Genomic DNA, 16,294 nt, shown 5'->3' on the forward strand with positions numbered 1-16,294 from the left:
GAACCAGATCGAGCTTTTATAGTATGTGGCCTGCTACAGTACCCCATGCGATCGCATGGGTTTTCAGTGCTTTTGCCATGCGATCGCATGGCCGCCTGATCCGCTTTTGTTTGCTAGTTCGTCGACATAAAAATACTATAGCAATAGTGTTCACTTGTAGCAAATAGTGTTACTGTAGCAAATAGTGTTTTACTGTAGCACTGTAGCAAAGTTGTTTTACTGTAGCAAATAGTGTTCTACTGTAGCAAAGTCATTTTCACTGTAGCACTGTAGCAAATTTGTTTTTAATGTAACAAATAGTGTTTTACTGTAACAAATAGTGTTTTTCGAAAACATTGTAGCTTTTCGGGTACTGTAGCAATTCGAAAATACTGTAGTAAATTAGTGTTTTACTTGTTCATCTTAAACGTTTTAGTTAACTTATCTAAATATCAATCGAATGTTACTATCATTTACTAAATAACTTGAAATCAAATATATCTAATTCTAACAGTTAATATTCCTTATTATTGTATGTGTCCAAATTACGTTATTTAAACAAACACTTTACCATTTATTCCGAATACTATTAAAAATGAATGATTTCCCAAATCAACGTGGACCTCACAACAGAGACCCGTAATAATATCATAATCCTTAAGGGACTCAATAAATATCCTTTCATTCAATCGTTTGGCATAATCTTTTAACTCCGTAGTTAAATATATAAATCAAATAATCAAACCAATAAGTTTAATGCACAGTATCATATACTCCACACTTTGTTACGTTTTCAAATTATAGTATATGTATCTATTTACATATAATTGTTCGTGAATCATTGAGAACAATCGAAGGGTAATTGAATAGTTCAAAATTTTGAGATTCAACTTCATAGACTTTGCTTATCGTGTCGGAAACGTTAAAGATTAAGTTTAAATTTGGTCAGAAATTTCCGGGTCATCACAAGTATTAATTATATACAAAGTATGAATTAAATATATAAAGTTTATCTATATAACATAATATAACAAGTATATTATTAATAATAATAACATATAAATTTGTTCGATTACAATTATGTATATTAACAAGTATACAAATGATATAGGTTCGTGAATCGAAGGCCAACCCTACGGTGTTCAATCCATATGAATGATATTTTTGTCTCTATATATGGGACATATATTTATGAGAACTGAAAATAAAAATCTTGTGGTCTATTAAAATAATGGAAATGATTATTTATGTTAAACTAATAAACTCACCAACCTTTTGGTTGACACTTTAAAGCATGTTTATTCTCAGGTACGAAAGAAATCTTCTGCTGTGTATTTGCTCATTTTAGAGATATTACTTGGAGCCATTCATGACATATTTCAAAAGACGTTGCATTCGAGTCGTTGAGTTCATCAAGATTATTATTAAGTCAAATATAGTTGGATATATTATGAAATGGTATGCATGCCGTCAACTTTCAATGAAAGGAAATGTTGTCTTTTAAAAACGAATGCAATGTTTGTAAAATGTATCATATAGAGGTCAAGTACCTCGCGATATAACCAAATGTAATGTATTCGTCCTGATGGATTAGGACGGGTCGTTAGAGTTGGTATCAGAGCGGTGGTCTTAGCGAATCAGGTCTTGCATTAGTGTGTCTAACTGATAGTTTTTTAGATGCATTAGTGGGTCTGGACTTCGACTGTGTCTGCATGTCAAAAGTTTTGCTTATTATTTTGTGTCGAAAATTACCTGCTTATCATTCTTAGGGAATCACTTCCTTATCACTCTTAGTCTAGACATGTCTTACTGCCTCTATTACATAGACAGTGTATAGATAAATTCATATTTTAGCGTATCTGTTATTGTTACCTTTGCCTGACAGCTTCCGTAGATTCCTCCGTAACTTATGGGATTTTAGTATTATATATGCATATGTAAATTATGTATTGCAGGGTACTAATCTACATCCTATAATCTATTTCCTATCGAAAATCCTTCATCTGATCGTACGAGATGAATCCCTCAACCAGTTCGAATTCCTCGGATTCTGAAAGCTATTCCGATATGGAGTTTCACCTAAGCTCCGAAAGCAGCGTCACCAGAATGAATGAATCAAACAATTAGCCATCTCCAATTCATCTGATGGGTTCGTAGTCAACTTAATCAATGGAAACGCGAAGAAGGCTATCCTTTTCACCAACCGAATTTACCTCTTGACGATGAACCTGAAGCACTTACCGGCGAACCTGTTCGAGACACCATTTTCTCTCTCATTTCCAGAGTATCTCATCACAATTATATTCTATCCACAATTCTAAACCTTATTCATCCACTCGTCCGGACCGACGATCATCCCGGAATAATAGAAGAAGTCAATGAACTTCGCGCTCGAGTAATCAATTTGGAGAATATGGTGCAAAATTTACCAACCTCAGCAACATCATCGGCACTAACAATACCATCAGCAACAGCACCAGTACCATCAACAATCCATGCCTCAACATCACATTCTGTACCTCGAATATAATCATTGTTCTACATATCGTTCTACATCAATTACCTTCGTTATTCATGATGATTATGTAATCTATAATGATTTAGAGATTATGTATTCTAGATCTAACAGTGAATCAAATGAGATTAATATTATATTAACTCATTAAATCTATGATTACATCTGAAGAAAATATATATGTAAGTATATTTTCATAAAGATTGTAATTAAAAATTCTTTTGTACAAACTGTTAATGGTGAAAATATTTTAACGGGTAGGTAATACCCGAGAAATATTTAGATTTCGCATTAATAAGTTACGTTGCACATTCTTCGAATCTGATTCAACAGTCATTTACTATCTCACTTACATCCACAATATATACGTATCCGTTCACCGCAGAATAACCATTTTCTTTCAATTTCATATTTGGATTTTGACTTATCAGAATCCATCAAGTGGCATAATGAAGAAAATATTGGACAAAATAAAATTTGTTAGAAACAAACAAATTAACTATAAGAAATTTTGTTAAGAATCCGCGCTAATAAAATCCTAGCTAACTGTTCCTAGCTAACTGTTAATTCCGTATTACATTTTAATTATCGCAATTTAATTATCGCAATTTATTTTATCGCAATTTTAATTCTCGCAATTTTATTTATCGTCATTTAATTTCTGTTATTTATTTTACGCACTTTATTTATCGTCATTTAAATACTGTTATTTACGAATTTAAATACCGGGACACGTATACAAGGTTTTGACATATCATATCGACGCATCTATATATATTATTTGGAATAACCATAGACACTCTATATGCTGTAATGATCGAGTTCGCTATACAGGGTTGAGGTTGATTCTACAATAATATATATACTTTGAGTTGTGATCGAGTTTGAGACATGTACACGGGTCACGATACGTATTAATTAATTCGAATATTATATATTAAACTATATATGAATTATAGGACTGTTAACTGTGGACTATCGACTGTGGACTGCCAACATTGGATAATTAAAATGAATTAAAATATTGATTATAACATATGAAACTAAAAAATTCTTCAAGTTTGCCACTTGATTTCATCTTAAACCTCATTCGTATCTTAACGATTACAATATATGTTCAAACCTTTCATGATTTTTGAAAACACCTTAATCGAGAGGATGAACCAACCGTACTTCATCTATGGAAGAAAAGATTGATGCATAAAGTTAAGTAACTGAAAACACTCGGAACCTGAGTAAACGATTAACACGTATCTGTGCTAGCTCCTTTGGCATTGTTATTACCGAAAATAACATTGCAGATCTCTTTCCAAATTAGCAAATTTTGCCACAGCTTCAGCAAGTCAACTTCGATTTTTCGTTCAAAACAATCTTATTATAATTGTGATATCTAAGTTGTCTTTCGTTATCGTTACCGGGGAACCGTTTATATCCCACCACATTAGCAGTAAACTTACCAGCAACTTCATTGATCTTTGACCTTCTGGAAAATCATTATAGTTATCAAAACCCTATCATGTGCTCATCTACATCTTGTAAAGAGAATTGCCACACCAAGTACCAGGAATCGGCAATCAGTAATTTGAATCTCGCAACGATTCTACATCAACAGTTATATGTATACATATAGCATTTATCTCTTAGAACTATGATCTTCCATTCTAAAATTCTGAAAAGCACCCAGTCTGCGAATTAATACTCTGAATTTTGAAAAGTTAAATGAAGCAACAAAAACTGTAAACGACCTCAACAGCCAAAAGTTGATGATAAAGAATTGTATGTTGGCAAAGCTCAGAAAAAGTTTGAAACTGAAAAACTGATTGAGCAAACTACGAAGGAGTCTCTGAACAAATCACAAAGACTAAACTTGTACATTAAGAATCTTGATGATTTTGTTTATGATGAAATCTTTAGCGAATACCTTGCTTCTGACTCAAACTCTTGCGGACAAATTTTCTTCACCATCCTTCGATATTAAAAATTCCAAGATATCATCGTATCTTCCATTATAAATATTCTCCATATTTCTGAGGATGTTCTCATAACTATTCTTATCTGAAATCATTAATCTCTTCGTACTATCAGTGTTACATCATATAGAAACTGTTAGTTTCTATATTATGTAAACTTTTGAGCTTAAAATATGAATGTTATTGAAGTAATGTTGGGAACTGATGCATGAGTTAGTATAATATAATGACACTTGATCAACGTGATTATATTACAGTAAGTCATGCTGAGTTTCTAAATGGAACATGATGATTCACAGATTATAACGTCATCATGTGTCATGTTACATAACTCTTTCATTCTGATTAACTTCTGAACATATCAAGAAAATATATTCTTGATAGTTCTATTCTCAGTGATTCTGGTAATTTGACAAATCAAATCGTGTTATTACATTCTTTCTTGTTTAGAACATTAAGTTCATTCGAAAACTCAGTACTTACGAATTCTAGACCGTTACTCGCTTTACTAGAGGTCGAGAGGATAATAAAAAGGCAAAGAAATTCAAAATATAAGAGAAAATATAAATCCCAATAACAACACGAAGGTTACAAACTACGGATATTAATACGAATAGCAATATAAAGAAACAGTATAATTAAGAATAGTATCATCCCAAGGTAATAGTATAAGTAAACAGATTTTTCTGGTGGAAGATTGAAAAGAAGGATGACAGAAAAGATAATTAGAAAATATTAAGGATTTGAACTGGATTAAGCATTTTCACAATCTTTTGGATGTATGAACTAAGAAGGAAAGTATAGGAATGATGAGGATAATGGAACGAAAGAGTTTAATTTATAATGAAAATAGCAGATAGAGTAATCGAGGCAGATCACCGAATTAAATAATAGAGATCTTAATTTCCTTACTCACCGAAGAATCAAATCTTTTAGATTTCGAAGATTTTCTTTAAATCTCTTGAATTCCGGAATTCAACCAAGACAACGTCAAAAGTTAAGACGCACCTTATTTTCTAAATTCAACCATGACTAGTCAAAAGTTATGATGAAACTTGTCTTTCTCATTTCACTCTTTTGTGATAGCTTCACTCGTACTCATCGCATAAACGGATTGTTTCATCCATGTTATTAACTGATGAGAACAACTCTAATTTCTAGCTCGTACGCGTCATAAAAACATATTTATTGTTAGCCATGACCATCCCAATCAAATTTCGGGACGAAATTTCTTTAACGGGTAGGTACTGTGACGACCCGGGAATTTCTGACTAAATTTAAACTTAATCTTTATATGATTTCGACATGATAAGCAAAGTCTGTAAGGTTGAATCTCAAAATCTCTACACTGATACACTTAAGTCTTTGACCATTCCCGACGATTCACGAATCATTGTGTGTATGTAAATGTATAAATAAATATATAAATATAAAAGAGTATATATGATCTTTTGAGTTAATAAAATAAACCTTAATCAATTGGAATTAAACATATAAAATAATAAACAATTATGTATTCATATATAAATATATACATGTTATTATTATGAACTTATATGCATATATGTGATACCTATTAATACTTATTATTTGTACATTGTGATATATGTATATATATAAGAAATTACTACTCAATATAAGTAGTATATTATATTGTAAAATATATTAAATGTATAAACATTAAATATTCAATAAATCATTACATAATATTAATAATAAGATTTAAGTACAAGTTATAGTATTAAAGTTATATTATTAACATTACTTTCATTATATATGTTAATATTATTATTTGTATTAATTATTTTTAGTAGTATATATATATATATATATATATATATATATATATATATATATATATATATATATATATATATATATATATATATATATATATTTAAACTACCATTATCCTTATTAATGTTAGCATAATATTAGTATCTTGATAAATATTATTATTACTATTATTAATGTCATTATTAACATTATTATTAATAATAATTTTAATTATTATTATGAATATCTTTTATTAGTACTAAACATTATTATTAAAAATTATTATTATAATTATTATCTTTAGCATTATTATTATTAATATCATTAATAATATTATTAGTAATACTTAATATTATCATTATTATTATTCATTATTATTAATTTTAATAGAATTATTATTATATTATACTTATATTTATTTATTAATAATAAAACTAATAAACCAGTATATAATCACGATCTGTTTCACGTTCCTTTCAATCCTTGTGTAATTTTTGTTTCTGTCATCAATTTGTTATATATCGTTATCGTTCGTACCAATCTAATTAACAACACAACTGGATTTTTTTTTGTCAAATCTCCTGTTCTTGATTGAAAAGCTGTCGAGTTCAATATTGCCATAAAAACTGATCAGTTCATGTTATAATGCATTCATACGAATTCCCTTTCACTACCAACAACGATTTCAACAATCAATATCTGTTTAATCAATGAAATTTATCAAAATTTTTAAAAAAGAACTGCTCGATACTCTGTATATCTATCTTGTATGCTAAATCTCGAATTCGAATTCAACTTCAAATTCTATAAATGCAACTATGTTTGAAATCTTCTACTGAAACTACCTGGAAGGTTTCAATTTCCAATTCGTAATATCGAGCTCGAATTTTTGAGTCAAAATTATATTTCAAAAAGTCAAACGATCCGTTTATCTTAAAATTCGAATTTGTTTTAATGTTTTAGGTTCAATTGACAATTTCTAAAGTTTCTATAGGTAAATTGAGACGTCTTTCATGTTATAATCATAAGCTAAAAGAATCAAAATTTTGAGATTGGGTTTTGTGTTCTTCACGATGAAACAGCAGGTTTATTTTTTTTTTTTCGTTTGTTAATTAATAAAAACACTTGGAAAGGATTGATTCTGTTTCGTGTGGAATCCTTAGAATCAATTCATTGATGTGTAGTTGAAATGGAATTACCCTGGTTAATTGATTATATGAAGAAGATGATGGTTAATGGATACGGGTTATAATTAATCAAAGTGGTTTTAAAACTGGAAGACGTAATTGGAGGCATGGTTAAGGGTGTGTTTGTGTGAGTGGGAGGTCACGGGTTCGAGCCCGGTCTCGTGCAAATCTTTTTACAGAATCTTTTAAAGGGTATAAACCTTATTTTTATTATTATCATTTTTATTTTTATTATTATTATGATTACTATTATTATGTTACTATTATTATTCATAATTGTTATTATTACAAGTATTATTACTATTTATATTATTATTAATACTAATTATTATTATTATTATTATTATTATTATTATTATTATTATTATTATTATTATTATTATTATTATTATTACTACTACTACTACTAAATAGTATTATTATCATTATTATGATTATGATTATGATTAAAATTATTATTATTATGAAGATTGTTGTTAGTATGAATATATATAAGCATGTATATTGTTATTATTATTGTATCTTTAACAACATCATTATTATTATTATTATTATTATTATTATTATTAGTATTATTATTATTGCTACATAAGTAATATTATTACTATCATTATTATTACTTTTACCATTATTAATATTATCTCAACTATATTATTATTACTACCAATATCCTTATTGTAAAAACTATTATGATTATGAAAATAAGAGTTTTAAAAACGTTGTTAAGATTATAAATATAAAAATTACAAATATGAATATCAATGTTATTATGAAATTTATATGTAACATTAAAACGGAATATTATTATTATTATTATTATTATTATTATTATTATTATTATTATTATAAATATTATTATTATTATTATTATTATTATTATTATTATTATTATTATTATTGTTATTATTATAATTATTATCACTAATATTATTACTGTTATAATTACAAATAAAAATATATATATAAAAATACATTACCATTATATTAATATTACTTAACACTATATTTTGTTATCAATTAAACTATATTAAAATTTAATATGATGAGTATTGTGACGATCGCTCCAAATCCATATGGACGAACACGTCATTCATCGATTTCATTGCAAGGTATTTGACCTCTATATGATATGTTTTGTAAACATTGCATTCTTTTGAAAAGGCACACCATAAATGAATATTTAAATCAAAGGTTTTCGACATCTGATGATTTCTACATATTGACAATCACCGTAATATAATAGTTTACAATGATACTTCCGTTGACAATGCAGTCAAAATAAGATACATGGTGATGATTTGGTGAATGCAACGTTTCCTTGAAAAATATGTCATGTAAGACTCCATGCACATAGCTTGTCTAACATATAAGCAAACAGCGGAAGACTTCTAGGAAACCTGAGAATAAACATGCTAACAAGTGTCAACACAAAGGTTGGTGAGTTCATAGTTTTAGTGTTTCGTATAATCTGTATATAAAAGTGGATCACAAGATTTCAGTTGTTTCATCCAGAAACGTTTATCAATAGATTCTACATAACAGAGCACCCTGGTAACTAAGCTTTAACGTTATAATGATAAATACCCCATTCGTTTTAATACACGCAAACCAATGTGTCCTAAACTCAAATAACACACGTCCGTTAAAAGGCTAGCGCTCTAGCTCGGACGGGGATGTCAAGCCCTATGGAAAGGTTGTCTTTTAAAAACGAATGCAATGTTTGTAAAATGTATCATATAGAGGTCAAGTACCTCGCGATGTAACCAAATGTAATGTATTCGTCCTGATGGATTAGGACGGGTCGTTAGAAGTAGACGGGGGAACGAGGGATGTACTCTTTTCATAGTTTAGGGACGAGGAATGCACAAAAAAAAAAAAAAAGGACAGGGAGTCAAAATCGATGTAAAGTTCAAGAACGAGGAATGAAATTTTGTCTTTTTTATTTACTAGTCCGTACCACTTACAAGTTACAAATACATATACATATAGTGAATTATAAAAATTAAGATTTGGTATATACAATTAATCCTTGTATGCATAATCAATCCGTGAAAATAAGCTTGGCACCAAGCCTAGGTTCGGGTGTCACATGTCAACCTTGGATTGGGTGCGTAGGCTAGGATTCATCATCAAATTGAAAATCTACAAATTAGCCCATTCACTTTTCTTTATCCATTTTTAGGCGTCGTCCTCGCTCATTTTTCAAATTAGCCCCTCCGAAACTCCTAATTTATTTGTCCGCTTTTCATCCTCGATCATTTTTCAATTTACGATTTACCCCCTCCTATTTTCTAGTGTTCGCTTTTAGTCCTCGACCATTTTTCATTTACGATTTACCCCCTTTTACTTATTTAAAAAATAAGAATTAATTAATTATGTTTAGCATCAAATGACACTCGTTGACACATTGACGAACATTCGTTGACCCTAATTAAACCACAATTATCTTGTTCTATTTATTAACTGTCAAATTCTCCATCAACTCACGTTTTATTTTTTATTCGAATTACCTTCGTCGCCGCCAATGTATCCTTTTGTTTCGGTTATAGATCTTGTCTTAAAATGTGTCGGTCCGTGATTAGATTTTAATTTATGTAAATTTTGGTGGTAATTCGCTTTTCGAATTTTGTAAACTTCGTTATGATTTATGAAAAATCGTGAGATACGGAATAAACAACTCGTGTGTGTATCCTTGATTGACGTTTTGCAACCTAATGACACCTCATTAAATTAAACCGTCTGTTTAAGGCATATCATTAGGAGTCTAAGTTTTTTGCGCCGTTGCCGGAGATCGAATTTTTCGTTTTATCAAATATTTACTGATTCTATTAATATATCTCAGAATTTGAGTGGTGTCTGGGAAGACAATACACATTGACTTGGTTGTTGAATTTTTCGAACAGTCGCCAATTTATTGGTACCAAAAGGATCCTGCCTCTCCTTAGTATGACTATCCACTTAGTTCAAAAGATAGATTGAATGAAAAATATTATTTGCTGATCAGGAAATTCGTCGGTATAGGATTTTAAGTCGCCTTTAGGAAACCCTAATTTATCAGAAGATCTAAAAATAATAAAATAATAATATTTAAATTATAAATGGTTTTAATCTCTGCAGATTCCTTGTCCAACTCAACTAATTACGAAGAAAGTGCGGAAGGCATCAACTTTCCCACAACTTCGGAAACCGGAGAAATTTTTTTCTTTAAAAGCAACGCATCAAGAAAATTAATATATAACTGAACATAATAAACAGAAAGTCATATATTTTATTGATGTTTTACAATTTAAAAGATATGTACAAACCTTCCTTATAGGCCTTCTCGATGGTGTCCATGTAATTTCCTTGAACATAATAAGCGAAGCCAAGACGACTATAAGCCATGCCGTAAGACGGGTCGATTGCAACTGCTTTAAAACAGTCAAATTATTTCTATTTTTAATTGGAATATATTTTTGTGAACCATAGGTTATGTTATGTTTGAAGAAATCGTAGGTTACAGCCGCCTATAGGTTATGTAGTCATATTATTTACTGCAAGTTTGTTTGACATATGTGATTTAAGGACTTCTTGATGTTTGAAGAAATGAAATGTGAATGTCCTTCATTTGTTTCTACAAGTCTGTGTGTTGACACAACTAACGGTGTGCTTGGTTCAAATACTGGAATGATAATGGAATTAGGAATGTGAATATAATGGAATACAATAGGATAATACTATTTTTTGTTAAATATATAAATACATAAAAGATTTTAAATAATAGAAATAAGAAAAGGAAATTTCACGTTAAGTAAATAAGGGAAATAGTGGAGAGAAAAAGTAGGAGAGCAGTTTTTACTTTTATACGTGAATAAATTTTCATTCCCCTCAAATTGTTGGGTAATGCTCCATTACCCACTACTAAGTAATGCTCCATTCCATTATACTTAACCAAGCATTTGTATTGATTTCCTTTCCCATTCCTAACCATCAAAACCCCCTAACCAAGCACACCCTAAGTGATGCTTTTTACTAAGTTAGCATACACAAAATGAACCGATACTTAAAGAGTAACAAGTTAGATGTATCCATCTGATCTAATGTAAGACTTTAAGTGACTTTTACACGCGGTTAGACCCATTCCTGTTGATCACAATTTTTTTTAGAGGCCGTTTGACTTAGAGCCTAAGTATGTATACACCCAAAATTGACCCTGAGATTTGTAAATGGGTATAAGTCCCCATGTTTTAGTCAAACACTTGCATAAAACTTTAATGAAAATTTTAAAGGATGATCAAAAGCACCAAGTTAGGTTTATAGGTTTATATATTATACGGATACGGACAAAAGCATCAAGTTCAATTATCTAGAGAAACCAACAAGTTCATAACAGTCAACATATTAGTAGATTACAAACCCCTAACAACACCAGTATGTGGTCTCCATTACAAACAAACACCACCAAAATGCAAATCTCAGAACTTCAAAGGCAGACGCAACTACGGGTCAATCGATGGCATCTAGGGCACCAACTGATTGAGTAGAACCTCCAACATCACACAACTCTGTCAATTAAGAAAGATTTTTAACCTCAAAATTAAAAACATTCAATTCATAAAAGTATACCAAAAAAATATTCATGTCCAAACAATGATGTTATCAACATGTTCATATAAGGCATCATGATGCCTTGTATAAATGAACTCTCTAATTTTATATGTGAAATTTGTTCATTAATTAATTATAGCCATATGCAGCCACGGGAGGATAACATACGAATACGAAAATCAAAACTTACTGATAATGGCATGATTGCGACGATTATACTCATTCATTATCTTCATTATGTTTCGGTCTTCGTCCCTCTACATAACGAGTAAATCATCAGAAAAAAAACATATTGAATAATAATAAATAAATAAGTTGAAAAAATCATAGGGGGAAGGACAGAACATTACTGCAAATGGATAATCATCAAGATTAAAGTGAGGATAATTCTCGCTATTTTGGGAAGAAGAGCCTCCACTATCATCAGTGTTCTTCAAAAGTTCCTCAGACCGATTCTTTCTCCTAGCACTTTTATTTTTCTTTTTCTTCTTCTTCTTGGAAGATTTAACAACCTCGGGGTCTAAAAGTAGCAGAAAGTAAATCAATCAATCAATACAAACTATTTTCATGTTGAGAGACATATATACCTTACCTTTATCAACACCCTTCTCTTTGATCCCAGCATTCTGTGATATACAATAAGATTTACAATAATTAATTATGATACCAACATAAGTGATTGATATATAAGTACACAAAGAATCACGTTGGTTTGTATTTTATCTGTAACACGCCAAAATGAAATGTTATTCTTATATGCGAGTATAACTCACTTCTTTAAAAAATAAATGCAATTTATTTTTGACACAAGACATACTTAACAAATTACTTACTGTTGAATAATAGTATAATACAAACATAAAAAAATTGTTTTGGATGAGCCCCACCCAACATGTTTTCACACGTTCCCAACCAGTCCAAATTGTCATCTCAACTAATTAAAAACAAAAACAAAACATTAGTACCAAAGTTTGTGAGGCCTCGGGATTTTTGGAATTGACCACTGAATCATTAACAGTGGATGATACATCAGAAACCCCCTTCTCTTCTTTGATCACAGCATTCTATAATATACAATAAGAAATTATTAATTATGATACCAACAGAGCAGACGTCATATAAGTACACAAAGTAAAGAATCAAGATGGTTTGTATTTTATATGTAACAAGTCAAACTGAAAGAAAGGTTATTCTTATATGCAGAGTATATAACTTACTTTTTGTTTAAAGTAAAAGTATTTTATTTTAGATACAAGACACACACTAAACACATTACTCACTGATAAATAATAAACTATGATAAGAACATAAAAAAAAATACAACTATTATTTTGGGACTACGATCATTGTTGGAACATAATATGGCTTGAAACTTGTCACGAACCTGATCTGGTTTTGAACTGAAAATCTGGAGCAGAGAATCAGACTTTGGCACATTGTGAGTAGACGAGGAATCAATCTTAAAAGCCTCAGATAAGCAGTCTATTGCAACTTGAAGACTGTCTTTATCACTAACAGAACTAGCTTCAACTGAAAATCAGATTATGAAGGAGGAGCTGTTAGCATACAAAAGTTTTAGGCACAACAACATGGAAATATAAGTTTGTTTTCATGTGTAAAAAAAAAAAAAAAAAAAAAAAAAAAAAAACTCAACCACATTCAACATTTGTAAGTAAATTGCATTTCATAGCCTTCTTACTCCACTTATCTTACAATACTCTCTTTGAATTGCATTTACATAATAATAATAATAATAATCACAATAAAAATGTATGTCTAAGTGCTAATAAAAACCCTAATTTCACCACTTTCCCTAATTTTACTACTTAATATGAAGCGATAAGCAGCTGTCAATTTTATAACAGAAAATAGTAAACCTAATAACGATCATTGCTTCTACAAAGTAACATTGAAGTAAATTATAACATATCAAATAAAATGTATGTCTCAGTTGTCATAGAAACCCTAATTTTACTACTTCCTTTAAATTAAATGTACACTTAAAATAAAACGATCAGCGGCTATCATCAAACTAACAGAAGACATTAAACCTGTTAATTGCAAACCATACAAGGTAAAATTTGAACTAAAATTACATAAAAGATTAAACATCAGTATTATATAATAGATTATAGTGAGAGTGAGAGCGTGCGAACCAGAATTCAGAAAATCGAGAAAAGATGGGACGATGCGACGACAAAGAGGAGAATCAGCCTCCAAATTCGCCATTTTTGTTCGAGTGCTAAATAACAAACGCCGTTTCTTTTTATCTTCCAAGTGATGAAGTGAAGTAGTGACCTAATTATCAATTGACAACTGACAATTGACTTGGGCCTTGGGCTATGATTGTGCTATTGGGCTAAGATTGTGCCATTGGACTATGAAGTGAAGTAGTGACCTAATTATCAATAACAAACGTCATTTCTTTTTAGCATTCGATGTCGATATTATCGTTCAAAAAATAAAAATAAATAACATGTAACTTTTTTTGTTCAGTCAATGATAAGGTAGAGTGATAAGAAAAAAAGTTATTTGTAGTAAATAACATAAAAAAAAAAAAAAAAAAATTTTGGTTTAGACAACCATCGAATAATATTTTGTCTGTTAATGAGGTAATGAAACGGTGTAAAATAACAAAGGTGATTACACAATTTGGATAACTTACATGTTTATCGAGAAGGATAATAGAGAGCGTTAACTAAAATAGTTACCAACAACTTTTAGGAGGGTATCTCTGTAGTGACCCGAACTTTTTCATGTTTATATATATATATTAAATGAAATTGTTATTTACATGATTAAGTGTTTCCAACATGTTAAGCAATCAAACTTGTTAAGACTTGATTAATTGAAATAGGTTTCATATAGACAATTGACCACCCAAGTTGACCGGTGATTCACGAACGTTAAAACTTGTAAAAACTATATGATGAAATATATATGGATATATATATAGTTAACATGATATTATGATAAGTAAACATATCATTAAGTATATTAACAATGAACTACATATGTAAAAGCAAGACTACTAACTTAATGATTTTGAAACGAGACATATATGTAACGATTATCGTTGTAACGACATTTAATGTATATATATATATCATATTAAGAGATATTCATACATCATATTATCATGATAATATAATAATTTAAAATCTCATTTGATATTATAAACATTGGGTTAACAACATTTAACAAGATCGTTAACCTAAAGGTTTCAAAACAACATTTACATGTAACGACTAACGATGACTTAACAACTCAGTTAAAATGTATATACATGTAGTGTTTTAATATGTATTCATACACTTTTGAAAGACTTCAAGACACTTATCAAAATACTTCTACTTAACAAAAATGCTTACAATTACATCCTCGTTCAGTTTCATCAACAATTCTACTCGTATGCACCCGTATTCGTACTCATACAATACACAGCTTTTAGATGTATGTACTATTAGTATATACACTCCAATGATCAGCTCTTAGCAGTCCATGTGAGTCACCTAACACATGTGGGAACCATCATTTGGCAACTAGCATGAAATATCTCATAAAATTACAAAAATATGAGTAATCATTCATGACTTATTTACATGAAAACAAAATTACATATCATTTATATCTAATCCATACACCAACGACCAAAAACACCTACAAACACTTTCATTCTTCAATTTTCTTCATCTAATTGATCTCTCTCAAGTTCTATCTTCAAGTTCTAAGTGTTCTTCATAAATTCCAGAAGTTCTAGTTTCATAAAATCAAGAATACTTCCAAGATTGCAAGTTTACTTCCAAGTTTTCTAAATCCATTCCAAGTAATCATCCAAGATCAAGAAACCTTTGTTACTTACAGTAGGTTATCTTTCTAATACAAGGTAATAATCATATTCAAACTTTAATTCAATTTCTATAACTATAACAATCTTATTTCGAGTGGAAATCTTACTTTAAATTGTTTTCGTGTCATGATTCTGCTTCAAGAACTTTCAAGCCATCCAAGGATCCTTTGAAGCTAGATCCATTTTTCTCATTTCCAGTAGGTTTATCCAAGGAACTTGAGGTAGTAATGATGTTCATAACATCATTCGATTCATACATAAAAAGCTGTCTTATTCAACGTTATAAACTTGTAATCACTAGAACATAGTTTAGTTAATTCTAAACTTGTTCGCAAATAAAGTTAATCCTTCTAACTAGACTTTTAAAATCAACTAAACACATGTTCTATATCTATATGATATGCTAACTTAATGATTTAAAACCCGGAAA

General features: G+C 29.7%; 1 protein-coding gene across 1 annotated transcript; it reads right to left on the bottom strand.

Annotated features, from left to right (window-relative positions):
* Positions 1–11,691: 11,691 nt before the first annotated feature.
* Positions 11,692–14,274, bottom strand: LOC139850499 (uncharacterized). Its single transcript, XM_071840069.1, has 7 exons — positions 14,171–14,274; positions 13,399–13,544; positions 12,980–13,078; positions 12,607–12,640; positions 12,365–12,534; positions 12,205–12,271; positions 11,692–11,971 (listed from the first exon to the last, which is right to left on the bottom strand). The coding sequence occupies exons 1-7, from the start codon at positions 14,241–14,243 to the stop codon at positions 11,913–11,915; spliced, it is 648 nt and encodes a 215-aa protein (XP_071696170.1). The 5' UTR covers positions 14,244–14,274; the 3' UTR covers positions 11,692–11,912.
* Positions 14,275–16,294: the final 2,020 nt, after the last annotated feature.

The sequence above is a fragment of the Rutidosis leptorrhynchoides genome, chromosome 5, assembly GCF_046630445.1.
Source record: "Rutidosis leptorrhynchoides isolate AG116_Rl617_1_P2 chromosome 5, CSIRO_AGI_Rlap_v1, whole genome shotgun sequence".
NCBI lineage: Eukaryota > Viridiplantae > Streptophyta > Magnoliopsida > Asterales > Asteraceae > Rutidosis > Rutidosis leptorrhynchoides.